The sequence below is a fragment of the Drosophila pseudoobscura genome, chromosome 3 (assembly GCF_009870125.1).
Source record: "Drosophila pseudoobscura strain MV-25-SWS-2005 chromosome 3, UCI_Dpse_MV25, whole genome shotgun sequence".
Taxonomy (NCBI): Eukaryota; Metazoa; Arthropoda; class Insecta; order Diptera; family Drosophilidae; genus Drosophila; species Drosophila pseudoobscura.
The window spans coordinates 6,953,751-6,967,193 of NC_046680.1; the positions used below are offsets into that span (position 1 = coordinate 6,953,751).

Sequence of the window (13,443 nt, forward strand, 5' to 3'; positions counted from 1 at the left end):
AATCGATGCGGAAGGTGCAAAACTCAAGGGAACTCTGCACAAATGTGGGAACGAAAGGTCCGGGGCGGGACGGGGCGGGACGGGACAGGGCGTTGAGCAAACACACACAAGGAGCACAGCCAAGGAGGCAGGAACCCAAAATCGGATGGCAAAAGCTATCCGAATTGGCCAACAATGGAAGCATTTCTGTAATTACCTTTGGTCACACGCACACACAGATACACAGATACAACCACAGACACACACTCAAACACTCTCAGATAAAGACGGTCACACACACATAATTAACTCGATAATGAGGACAAAACCAGTAGCCGTGTAGCCGTGTAGCCGTGTGTAGTCAAAGCCAGCAATACCCAGACCCAGACTCAAGCCCGGAACCCCGCCCAAGTTGTCGCAAATGTATGTAATGGTGTGTTACAGTTTTTGTTACTGCGGTTTGCCCGTGGGCTGGGTATGGGTTGGGGAGAGGACAGGCATGTTTAGGGATATATACCATATACCCCCATCTCTATTAGGTTTTGTTTGCCACGATAATGACTTCCGCTTCGACAGAGCCGAGAATGACACAACCGGAATTTGTAATTGCTTTTGAGCGTTTCCCATTCTGGATCTCAATTTCCACTTGCCTTTGATTTTTAGCCAAAGGAAAAAAGCCACTCCATTCTCCCGCCCTCATTCTCCCTCTGGTTCTGTCTGTTCTGGAATGTGGTCCTAAACGTTGCAGACCCACAAGGAATGTTTCGCCTTAAAATTTATACGCATTTGACCCAAATGTCATTGTGTAACTACAGGGTAAAGAAAATTCCAAGAGTGAACAAAAGGTGTGAAAAACTATGCAGTAGAGCACGGGAGAGGCGGCAGGCACCGAAGACCGGCAAAGTGCGGACACTACAAAGTGTCTGTTATGCTAATACCCCCAATAGTCGAAGCATGGGAGATGGGAGGATTGATATTTAGTGGTTGCAGTAATTGTTGGAGCCCATTTGCCATCGCATATAACTTTGAAAAGTGCGAATAGCTAATGAAACAAATGGTAAAGCGGAAACTACATTCCAAAACCATACGACCCCAGAAAACTCTCCTCAATCCCCACGAACCTCTGATCATTTCATATGATTTCTTAGTATTTCATTACCAGCCGAAATATAACAATTCCAGAGAGATTTCCGCCAGGGGATAGGCTTAAATATTTCATGATTAGCAGCAATTGAAAAGCACATTACCCAAGGAAGGCTAATTCCTCCAGAGATGGCCTGGGCACAGCCAACCCGGCTCCACATCTATCGCATTTTACATTCCAATTTGCCATTTGCCAGCCCGGCCACGGGGCCTAGTAGAGCGAACAGAGTGGTGAACCCCGTTTGATTGCGGTAAAATGCTAATTAACAGAGCGTTGGACTCGCTCTGCTCCAGTTTTCCGTGGAAAACTTTAACCCACTGACAAATGACTGAGAGAGACCCTGGGGACGATTGAGAGAAGTTGCGCGTTGAACTAAGCGCCGACTTAAGAGCCTTTCTTTAAAGTCTTGTATCGGACAAATCTTTAGCGTGGCCTAAATATTAATGGCCGCATTACGTATACGCCGCGAGAGCCCATGAGCCGACTTGCCCAGGGAATAGCGAAGGCCTTAAATTTATATCAAAATATATATATATATTAAATATTCTCTTGCAGCGCAGTCGGCGCACTTTGCTTTAATATTTATAGCAATGTCCCTGGAGTGCCGAACGGCTTTTGTGTGTGCCATCTATTTGTGAAATTTAAGCACGAAAAAGGTTCGCATACCAAATGCCTTGGTCCACGGAGCGGGTTATCTGCCAGCCCCGATTTGGGAGCTGGCTCTAAACTTGCCAGCTCTATGGGGATTTGGTTTTTTTGTAATTTGTGTAGTGCTTCCCGGCGTACCCCAAGGGATTTTATCAATTGGCTGTAGATGGAACTAATCAAAATTTTTATATAAGAGAGGATTAGTTTTATTATTTTTGGAAAAATACAGCTTCTACTCTCTATACAGGCTTTCTAGCCTACAGAAGCCGCCATTGCTCTGATCAAATTAATTACATCCTTTGAACATATTTCTATCCCTCACGGCTCACTCGAAATTAGATGGTATTGATTAGACACACACACACATCCATGTGGCCCTCCCCCCCTCTTAGACTCAATTGCAGTTGCAACAACAAGCCGCAGTTCGATGTGGCAGGAGCGAGCGAAAGCAGCTTGGGATATTTCATAGTAGCAATGCATAAGTGACACTTGTCAAAACACATTTTCCACACCACCCTGTCCCGCCTGTGGTGGTGCCACAACACCCCCAATTTTCCCCCGCTTGCTTTTCCTTTGGCCAAATGCAAAAAAAAGCATATTTCAAGAGCGGCACTTCATGTGCGTCAAACAGAAAGTCGGAACAGGATGGAGAGACACACTCACACATACACGTACACACACACAGTGGAGCACAGATTAAAAGAGGAAAAGAGAGGAGCATACAGCCATATACCATCCTCGTCCTCGTCGTCGTCCTCGTCCTCATCATCAAAAGCAAAAAGAACCGAACAGCAAACGGCGAACGGCGAACAGTGAACAGAAAAAGTGCTCAAGTCGAAAGCCCTCGAGTTGTTTTGCAACATTTGAACACGTCAAGTTTTTTAAGGTCAACATGTCGCTGGCAGGCAGGCCAGACATGGCTAACACACAGCCAGGAGCTGCCGCGGGCATTTGAGTGGTGGCGGGAGGGGGACGGGCGTGATGAGTGGGCAATAATAGTTGGTCCAACATGTGAGTGGCCTTTTGCATATGTCGCCCATCCAGGCGATTGTCTAGTTTTTAAGCACTGTTTTGCTCTTTCTATTACCCAATCTTTTATTATTTCTCTATTTTTCTTTCTTTGAGTATGAATTATGGCCTAAGGATAGCTCTTCTCATTGATATCCACCCCCCAACTCAGACTCGCTCTTAACCTAAATCCTTACCGTGCTTAACTGAAGTTGAAATATAGCCTAAATCCCACCTAAGAACTCTTTTCTGTCTTGATATCAAAGTCTTGTGAGGACCAAGCGCCACAGGCTCTCGCTGCTCTCTGAAACGTTTATTGTTACTTAGCTTTGGGGCAGATCCAGGGCTGCCCCTTGGCTCTTTGGATGCCTTGTTTACTCTTTAGATGTTCACAGCTTGCTTTATGCACACATCCATCCGTACACACATATGTTCGTTTGTTTGTGTGTGGGTGGTCTACTCTCATGTTGGAAAGCAGTTTTTTTGCAAAATTGTCTCAAAAAGAATGTTAGACTAACCGCTTTGTTGGCAACAATTTGGGTTAAAACTTAAGTGTTTTGCTTCAAGTTGAGGCCATGCCACCAGCCAGCCCCAATTTCAACCCTTAACGCCCAACCGAGCCCCAACCTCGAACCCCCGACACATTCCCGAACCATGGCATCTCCTTAAATTTCGTTGGCAGTGCACTGCTTTGCGATGGCTTAAACCCCAAAACCCACAAGAGAAGAGGGAATGCTTGAAAGGAAAACTAGAAAAAACGAACAAAGTTGGAAACGTGAAATGTTTTTGTGCTTTTCCCTTTCATGCATTCCCAAGGCAAAGTGCAGAGGCAGAAGCACCACCAGAAGCAGCATCAGAAGTGGGAGCACAACCAGAAGGCGAATGAGAAGCCCAAGGAGACGGTAAATTGTCCTTTTAACTTCTTTCCCAGCTGCTCCGCACAAATTTCAGTAGCTGCAGACTCCTCCGCACTTTCACTTTCCCGCACAGCAGCTTAAGGAGACAATGGGGCCGAGAGTATCTCCGGGCTTCCTCATTAGACCAACTAAAAATAATTAACATCCATTACCCAGATGAAAACTTTAACAGTATTCTCCCATCCCATTTCTTGGCACCAGAACATGCATGAGCTTGGGCATGCATCGGGGCTAATTTGATTGAAAGTTTCTGATCAAGTTTGTTGCTGCCGAGGAGTCGAGTACGAGTACGAGTCTACCGCAGTCTGGGGCCACATCAAAGCGCACCCAAGCAGGCAAAAGTTGATGCAAATATACGAGTATCCCCCCGCACCAAAACCCCCACCCATGACCAAACCCAAACTGAATCCCAACCCAGACCAGGACCAATCCATTCAAATGTAAGCACGGAGAGGGTCCCTGTCTCCTCTCGCAGATAAATTTGTTTGTTCACATTTTCGGGGCTGCATTATTGGATATCTGGGCTCCAACTTAACTAATTTTAAAGTTTTCCAAATGAGAGATCTCTGTGTATGCGTGTGGCAAGTTCTGCAAAAGTTTAGAGCGCAACTGATTTGGCTTGGGCCCTGTCTTCGTCGTCCTCCTTCGGCTGCTGCTGCTACCACTGCTGCTTCTTCATGGAATTAGTTGCAATTCTCAGCATCTGGGGAAAATTTTACATATACTCGGTGACAAAGAGAGCGAGAGAGAGAGAGAGAGAGAGAGAGAAAGGGAGCAGGAAATTGTCTACAGCTGCTTGCGGTGGGGCATCATCATCAGGGATGACACTTTAAAGTTTACAAGAATTTTCGGAAGCAAGTTCACGGCTTGGTTAACAATTTGTAAGCAATTCCTAATGAAATTTCCCGTAATTGTTATTAGAGTTAAATATTTTTAAAGTTTCCCCAGAATCTGCTCATTGTAGCGCGCTTCCACTAGCAAATCATTCTCATGCACCAATGGATGTGCTGTCAAATCATATACCTTTGTATTTTGTGTCAGACGTCACACATAAAATAAGTTTAGAAACGTCAGATTTTCATTTTATTCTTTTTATCACACTTTTATTTCCTGATTTAGTACGACTGCAAAATGGAATACTTTAAACGCATTTCTTCAATGCTGTCTTATTGGTAAGTTTTGCACCAATTACACGTTTCAAGTCATGGTTATCTCTATGGCTTTTGCAGCCTAGATTACATACTGTTCAACGGCTGGCTGGCAGTTTTCGGGGACAAGCTGGAAGACTACCACAAACGCTCGAATTGCAATAAAAGGCACTGCAAGAACTGCCGGGTACAGAGTGTAGTGAAGAGGATTAAGAGGGCCAAGTTCCATGTCGTTTTGGCAATTATGACCATATCGCATAAGACTCTGTGCAAGGCCCTTATGGAGGCTCGTCTTCGGGGCGTTCAGGTGCGCATCGCAACGCCCAAGAAGATGCTCTCGGCCCGGGACCTGGTGACAAGGCAACTCTTGATGTATATCCACTCCGTAGATCACAGTGAGGTTCCCATCATCAAGTGCGTCTTTCTCGACGGCAATCGGATCATTTTGCGTATGGATGACGAACTTCTATTGCTCATGCGGCGCCTGCTGATCGATGAGAATTTATTCAGTTATTATTTTTGGTACTTTGGGTATCTGTGGCATGGTGAATACTTCGAACCTCTGGATATACCGACTGCAGCTTAATTTGTGATCAAAGAAATACAACCAAAGATGCTTCCTCCAGGGAACAATTAAATTGAATGGAACTAGAGTCAAATCTCTGTAGAGCATTTCAACTTCGTTAGTCCCCATCCGCCCACCTGATTTCTCTACTCTTCTCTGCTTTATTGCAGTCAAAAGTTGTTCGCAGTTCTTGCGCGTAGTTCGCTGTTTTTCTCGCTGTTCTCACTGGACCTGTTACACATGCTGCCAGGGAATATTGCCAGTTAACCAAGTTAACAAATCCACCCCAAACGGTTTTGTTTCCTTCGTTCGGCGGTTCTTCTTGGCCCGGTTTTACGTTGTTGATTACACTTTGGTCGGTCATAAATTTGTATCAGGTGGAGTGAGGAGAGAACGAAACTCAGACAGAAAGTTTGGCCAGGAAAATTCCTGTTTACTCAACCCCTGGGTCTGCAGCCGTACAGAAAGAGTGAAGACGTTGAAGCGGAAGGGCGATTGGGCAATTGAGACTTGGAAGGCAGAGGACACTAGATTCGCTACACTTTATTGAATTTACATTAACTGCTTGAAATACAAAGCCATTCGAAATATATAACAGCTACAAGGGGGTTTCTGAAACCTTCGGAACTGAATTGGGACTTACCGGCACTCAAACGAGGCTCTCATTGTTCTGGCTTTTCAAAAGAGGACACCGGAAACACAGCCACAGCTAATCCATTAAAACACTTTTTACACGTTTATTTATTAACAGAGTTTGTGTTTATGATTGGAAATATTGTGTTCCATGCAACTAAAAGATGTAGAGGCTTTGGATTCAGTTTCTCCATCGACCAAAGTCTGCCTCCACTTGGCATTGTCCTCTAGCACCAGCTCCTGACAGGCAGACCAATTTTATGGTTTGCATTTTTGGGTGCTGGGTCGTAAACTCTTTGCGGGATGGGGTTCGAGTTGTGGCCCCATTTGATATATGGACATTGCTTCGCTACGGGCTAGTACTTTTCCAATTTGATTTGGGAACGGTCGTAGCGCTAACCCTTCTCCGCATGTGTCATAAACTCTGGGGGAACCTTTCAATATTTACACAAGCGTATACAAGGCTTCCCCGCACCCCTTCCACAAATAAAGAGCTGACACAGTCTCCCCTTTCGTTTCGTTTAGTCTAGACATCTCGTCTGATTGGTCCACAATTAAACCCAAGCGAGGAATCCGTTTCCAGGCTGCCTGCTGCCTGCTGCCTGTGGATTGAATTAGGGATCAAACAACAAGTTGTCCCAGTGGCATGGCCTCGATATCGGTCAGGTGGAAAACCTAATTTACAGCTAAACCTTTAAGGACCCTAACCACAGGATAACCTTCGGGTGGAGTCGAGTCTGCAAAGTTTTGGCCCAATCGATAGGCTTGGAAAACCTCAGCGACTGTGGTAATATGAGTGCAATTATAGTAGATGCTCGGTGCACAAGTAACTTTGCGGCGAGCCAACACAAATGTGGGTACATCCTTGGGTATCAGTTACTGGGTCAGCAAGCAGCATCATGAGGGAGCAGACCATAAATCTCATGGCAACCGCAGTCGCTCGTCGCACTACTACTGCAATCAGGAGCGGAATCCCAATCTGAATCAGAAATCAGCAAGCAGTGCCAACTTGTCAGGGCCAATAGATAGATAGTGGGAAACTGGAAATGGCGTCAAGGGCGCCATAAATGAGAATTTCCGTTTCATTTCCGCCCGTTTGTTTGTGTGTGGCGGCAGCCCATCTGTGTGCCCCTCTATGTGTGTGTGTGTGTGTGGTTCATTTGTGGCGCATAATGAGCAGGGTTTGTATGCCTGCCTCGTGCCCAACAGAAAATGTCCCGCCATTATGTAGGTTATATTGATTTTCATTTAAAGCAGCTCTCGGACCACCTCCTAATGGCATTTTCGGTTTGCCAGCCAAAATGTTGGAAAATTTATGGCAACTTGACCTCGGGCCTTTGCCACTGCCACTGCCTCCGTCATTGCTTCCTCTCTCCTTCGGTTGCCTTTTCCCCATTTGTCAGCATTAGAACACAATTAGAGCCGAAAATGATGCAGTCAAGGGCATCTCTACGGGGCTATAGAAACGTGGCTGGAAATATGGGTCATATTGATTTGCCTCAGCTGTAGAGAGAGCCTCGTGGAGCCCCATACAATTCAATTAAATGCAGCTTTAGAGGAACTAAAAGTGGGACGAGGGGGCCATTTATTAGATCCCAAGAAAGTCAGGCAAGCAGGATACACGTCCAGAAGGAGACATATTTGCATCGTAAATCGCGATAAGCGTGTTGATACAGCGAAAAATACCAGCCCAGCCCCCTCAGTGGAGCCACCGCACAATGGAGGCCAAGATTTATATGAAAATAATCGTTCGTGTCCATAAATTATGGCCAATCTTCATGAAAGTAGTCCGATTTTCGTAACAGGCCTTGTGATGTCTGTCAATTTCAATAGCCCTGGGAGACAATCAACACTAAATTCAGTTATAGAACATACAACTACTCATGGAAACAGTATAAAACAGTAATTAGGTACAGAAAACACATCACGGGAGGAACTAAGAAACTTACAAACATGTTCTGGGACAGGCATCGGACGCAAGTCGGCACGCGGAGGCACACGGACGGCAAGCCGGTCTCGGGAAGCTCGTAAGCACAGCCAACTCATTGGAATCAACTATAACTTTTACTATTCAAGGGTGGAAGACAATGAGTCCGAGTTACTAGAGGAGGGTACCTCAGGCACACAGCTGCAACTGCAAACGCTGTCGCGGTAAGGGGGATCTTGAATAGGTCATAGAGCGTATGACACTTCCTTGAGATTGCCCGCAGGACCGCGATGCTGTTGCTGGACTACACGCATTTCAAGGCTGCACGGACCATCCAGCGGCACTGGCGAGGTTTCTTCAGTCGCAAAACACTGAAAAAACGCAACCAGGCGGCCATTACCATTCAGCGTTGGTGGCGAGGCTTTTCAGTGCGAAAGAGCTACTTCAAGACCGTGGAGAAGATGCTGCAGAATCGGATCGAGATGCACTACACCAAGGCGGCCACCAAGATTCAGGCTTTGTTCCGCGGCTGGTGGATCCGTCACACGGTCCACGATATGCGCAGCCTGCGGCATATGCAGATCTGTGCGGCCGAGGAACTACTCAACTGTGTGGCCTTCAAGCTGCACCATTTGCTGCGCACCTACTCGATACCCGGCGTCTACTCGCTAAAGAACACAACGTGAGTACAGATCCGGTGTGTAGATCGCTTCCGAAACTCTGTCTCCTTCCACAGGTGCTTGTCGCGAGTGGAGAAGCTGCTGGCGAGTCTCAATTTTCGTTTCCACAACGGTCGGGTGCGATCGTACATGGCCAAACGGAGCGCTGATGCCCAGGCGGAGCGGGATAACTTCCGGAATAACAGACACCTGACGGGAGTTCCGTATAAAGGTCCCAACTTTCAGAGTCTCTGTCCGCCGCATTGTGAGGAGGCGTTGCGACTCAGCAAGGACATGGATCGACGAATGTACAAGATCATTGAGATGTACGACAAGGCCCAGAGGGATTCCCACGCCCAAAAGTTCCACAAAAAAATAGCCGGAAGTGAGTCAATCGGTATCATGAATTAATTTCTTCATTGTAGAAGTATCCCTTTTCGTTTGCAGAGAAGCGTCTCAAGGTCTTGCAGGAGAAATTGAAGTTACTCGAGAAGAACAAACGGGACTTCTGTGGCGATGTCATTGCTAGCATGCGTCGGTGGAAGATACTAGGCGGCAAGCGGCTTGCAGTGGACAGTAATATCTTCCAGAAGCCCGAGAACCTGGAAAAGTTCCTCCACGAAATATCCGACCTTCTTGAAGAGATCGATAGCACGCCTTGCCATTGCAAACCACCCTCTCTCGACGAGATCGCTTGCCACTAAACGCGGCTTGGGTGGCCGAAAGACTTAGGATACCCCAAACAATTTCAAAACAACATATCAAATTTAAATATAAAGAGCTTTATAAGCATGGAAAATATATCGGCCAAAGTTGTTTTTTCACAGCATTATCCAGGATTTCTTCACGAATTTGTTCCTTTAGGCGAATATGGCTCTAAAGCAATCAACTTAACAGAGAATGGAATCATTAAATATTGTACTTCTGAATATGTTAGGGGCATACTAACCAAATATATTCCCAAAGAAGCGAAGGAGCACTGATGGAAATGCCGGCCTATCGGGATTGATCAATCGCTCAGTCATTTCATCTAATTGGAAGATTAATTTCTCTGTTAAGTTTCTACTGAGAGAACTGTCAGTGTCGCTCCTTACCAAGATTCTCGCAATCCAAACGCTCATTGTTCATGTTAAGATTGTTTTCCCCGCCAATGGGTGGCGGTACGGTTTCGGCATCCCGAGCATCTGGATCTGCCATTTTGCTGCACTTTGAATTTAGCTCTCAAAATATTGTTACAAAATACAAAGAATTTTGTTGGTTTTTTATTTACTAGAAAGTTTGAACAGTCCCGTCTCGTTGAGGTGGAGATACTGACTAAATGGGAATGAAAGTAGATGTAATTTTTCTAGGCCTATTTGGATTTACTAAATCTTTTTTTAACATTTACTACGTCACAAGCTCGTTAGGCAATGAACCATCTGGAGACGTAAATTTGTATTTTTTGTTTCAGCAATGTCAAGAAGTGACTGTACCAAAGACCTCTTCAAAGCATATATTTGTCCATGTGTATATGTAGTGCCTTGGGGCTGTCTCTCCCATAAGCTTCACCTCTGGCACAGATGCGAATTACGAGCTTTGGCCACGATTTATGCTGAAAACTTTTCAGTACACGAAAAACATGTAAATCCTGAAAAGAAAAGCCAAATGTGAGTGCGCTGTAAGGAGGTTTTATTTATTTTTCTCAGTGGCTTGTCCCTGAACAGGCATAAATTAAAAGGCCAGTTGCTGTTGCTTTTAATTAGACACTAAGACTTGGAATTCTATACGTGTGTATGAAAGGGACTGCCCAAATAATTCTCTGGCCAGGACATCAAAACAGAGCCCCTACACAATCACAGACACAGCAGGAGACTTTGGTAATTGTATTGCCGCCTCGTCATCATCATCATCATCGCAATCATCAGCCTCCTCAGATATGCAATTAGTGGACAAACGAAAAATGTGTCCTGGTCAGGTCCTGTCATCGTCGCCGTGGGACAAATACATACATACAAACTCGTATTCGGATTTATCTGAATATACCAACGAAATTAACCTTATTCATCAAGCGTACAACTAAATGCAGCATTTTTGGCCGCTAATGACGAGACGTTGTCGTCGCCTTGAATGATACACTCGTCCTGCCACGTTGCCCCAGGCTCTTTATCACTCGGTTAATTACTTATGCTGACTCCCCCTCTCCCTTTTGTGAACTGTGCCTCTGGATCCTTGGGGCTCCTTCCCGTCCAGCGAATTTGGTTTAGCATGCGGCTGTCATGTCAGCTCTCTCGCCCGACATGTTTCCCATGGCATAATTATAATGAAGCTCGTTGCTAACCAGCAGGTAAGATGTCAGTTTCGTTCTTGACTTAAATCTGTAGTATTTTCCCCAAGAGTTTTTCCCACTGACCAACAAACTGGCGAAAACATCTCCGAACTGGGTGAAATCTGCTGAAGAGCACAGAAATCATGCAGCGGCAGTTAAAATTAAATGTGGAAAACTGGCAAAATAGAAAACTGCTGACAACATACACTTTTTTCAGAGTGAATAGTTTTCCTTGAGTAAAAATACTACTTTGGAGACTGTTTCCCTTGCATGAGGTCCATAGATGCATAGGCATTCCCCACACATTACATTAAGTTCATATTTAGTACTCCAGTCAACAGCAAAAGGTTTCCAATCTCATCAATTAGTAATCACTTTTCCGCAGGAATTTATCCTACATTCTTAAATTCAACAGCAGCTCAAACTTTTAATACCCGACTTACTATGAAACTATAAAATATATAAAATAAAGACTAAAATGCAGTTTAAATAAAAAAACAAATTTACCAAAAAAAAAAAAAACAGTTATACATTAAGCTTATTAAAAACTTTGCCAACAAAACTGCACAAACATTTCCACCGAGCTCAAAAACTGACGAAGAAAGTTTTCAATTTTTTGCCTCTGTTTTCTGTTTTCCAGCTGTGTGCAAGGAGGCTTTTGGCAAATCACAAGCTGATTTGCAAACATTGCTGGGTGAGGGGCTTGTGGGGCGCAGAGAATGCTATAAGCCATTGCAATGATGTAACCAAACGGAAATGGATTGGCCAAAACAAAAGTTGCATGGCCAACAAATTCACTTTCTGCTCAGTTTTAATGCATTGTGTTCGGCTCTTCGGGCCACAAAATCTCTTCTTTTTTCCGCTACTTAATTAAATGTGTTAAGAGTAAAGTTGGCTTAAAAACGGACCAAAACTTTCGGCCGGCCAAGATAGTTTTGACAGCTTTCGAAGAGGTTCTTTTTTTGCAGTCGTACGAGGGACACTGGGGTGGAGGCGGTTAAAGCTGACATTCAGCGTCAGCTTTGCATAATTTATAAACAGTTTCGTTTTCGTCTTTATTTTGTTGGTAAAATGTAGTGAAAAGTGGGGGCTTTACCATGGTCCATTTAATGGTTTGCCTTCTAATGAGGTTACTTGGGGGCCCTCCTCTGGGGCGTTTGCCAATGTCGTGTGTCTATTGCAGGACCCTTTTCATGGACGAACTCGTACGTGAGTGGGTGAGTGGGTGTGTGGCTGAAGCCACAAAACATGCCGTCTCGTCTCGTCTCCAATGTTTCCTTTCAAATTAATTAGAAGTTTGCGGTGGGGCCAAAGGCAATGTGGAAAAGTTGTATCTGCCTCTTCATGGACAACGTCAACATCATCTTTGATGGCAACCGACTAGGCCGCAAAATGGTTTCTGGCCAACAATGAAATCTGAGTTGTAATTGCCGGCACACAAGCTAAACATATAATTAACTAAATAATGAGATGAGCAAAGAGATGTCCTTCGGGATTTTCGTGTTCTCTGCTATTTGGCTGCTGTTAACGGCATCTGTAATTGCCTTTGATATGCTCCTCCGGAACACTTGTTCGAGTCAACCATTTTCAATTAATGTTGGCAAAATGCTGGGGAAAGCGACAGCCCACACACAGACACTGGTACAACACCCACTCCCCTGTTGACTTTTGTTGAGCGGTGTAAAAGTTTTTTAATTTATTGGCCATAAATTCAACAACATTTTGCCATCATTGGCACCTGCCCTAAACAACGAACGTGGAGGAGAAAACACAGGAACAATATTTTTTCTTTCTAGATTGGACTTTACAAAAGTTAATTACTCATGCAAACCCAAGGGACAGTTTTGTTTGGTGGCTAAAAACAGTTTTATGACAGTGCCTGATGGACAGCTCTCTGGCGCAGACAGTATAAAGAGCTAAGGGAAAATAGATTATAGATTGGTTTTCCAATTCCACATGAACAAGGAAACACTTTCAAATCTACGAAAAAAAATCCTTTTTAATGCTGCTAGTGCGGCGGAAGTAAGCCCTAAAACATAATCCTCTTATCCCAAAAAGGTTCTTTAGCAAATAAATATTTATAAGACTTTCAAAAATTAAAACAAAAAGGCAAACTAAACAAGGCCTTAGGTGGGAATCATAGGAAACCATAAGAGCCAAACAGAAGTAGTATAAGAGAAAAAGGCAGAGCATCTGGGGAGAGGAAGACAAAGAGCAACCGATTAACATTTATTGGGTCTGAACTTTAATTTGCCTTTTTGGCAGAGATCTCAGCTTAGGTTTCAGTTTCGGCTTCGGACTCACCTCGCTGCCCTTTTGGCCGTTTGACATTCGAACTGTTGTTAGATTTATGGGATTGCCTGCGTCGATTAGTTGGTCGTAAATCTTCACCGTTTGCTTATGGTCAGCATCGTGGCCGTTTAGCTGATTTGCCTGGTGACCCCGACATGTGCGTGTGCTTGGGTGTGTGGGCGCATGGATACGCATTGTCCGGCAGGGTTATCTTTCAT

General features: G+C 44.7%; 3 protein-coding genes across 4 annotated transcripts; 2 read left to right on the forward strand and 1 right to left on the reverse strand.

The window, feature by feature from the left end:
- Positions 1–4,716: 4,716 nt before the first annotated feature.
- LOC26532726 (uncharacterized) lies at positions 4,717–5,497 on the forward strand. Of its 2 annotated transcripts, none has more exons than XM_015183818.2 (2): positions 4,717–4,868; positions 4,926–5,497. In XM_015183818.2, the coding sequence occupies exons 1-2, from the start codon at positions 4,828–4,830 to the stop codon at positions 5,428–5,430; spliced, it is 546 nt and encodes a 181-aa protein (XP_015039304.1). In that variant the 5' UTR covers positions 4,717–4,827; the 3' UTR covers positions 5,431–5,497. The 2 variants fall into 2 exon arrangements, with proteins under 2 accessions (XP_015039304.1, XP_015039303.1); XM_015183817.2 differs by having other exon boundaries at positions 4,728–4,868; positions 4,931–5,497.
- Positions 5,498–7,862: 2,365 nt separating this feature from the next.
- Positions 7,863–9,403, forward strand: LOC4803722 (uncharacterized). The gene is made up of 5 exons (XM_001360358.4): positions 7,863–8,069; positions 8,119–8,193; positions 8,253–8,651; positions 8,706–9,013; positions 9,076–9,403. Exons 1-5 carry the CDS (start codon positions 7,996–7,998, stop codon positions 9,330–9,332), a joined length of 1,113 nt encoding a protein of 370 aa, XP_001360395.4. The 5' UTR covers positions 7,863–7,995; the 3' UTR covers positions 9,333–9,403.
- Positions 9,390–9,948, reverse strand: LOC4803723 (uncharacterized). The gene is made up of 3 exons (XM_001360359.4): positions 9,723–9,948; positions 9,578–9,658; positions 9,390–9,517 (listed from the first exon to the last, which is right to left on the reverse strand). Exons 1-3 carry the CDS (start codon positions 9,823–9,825, stop codon positions 9,489–9,491), a joined length of 213 nt encoding a protein of 70 aa, XP_001360396.2. The 5' UTR covers positions 9,826–9,948; the 3' UTR covers positions 9,390–9,488.
- Between the last annotated feature and the right edge of the window lie 3,495 nt (positions 9,949–13,443).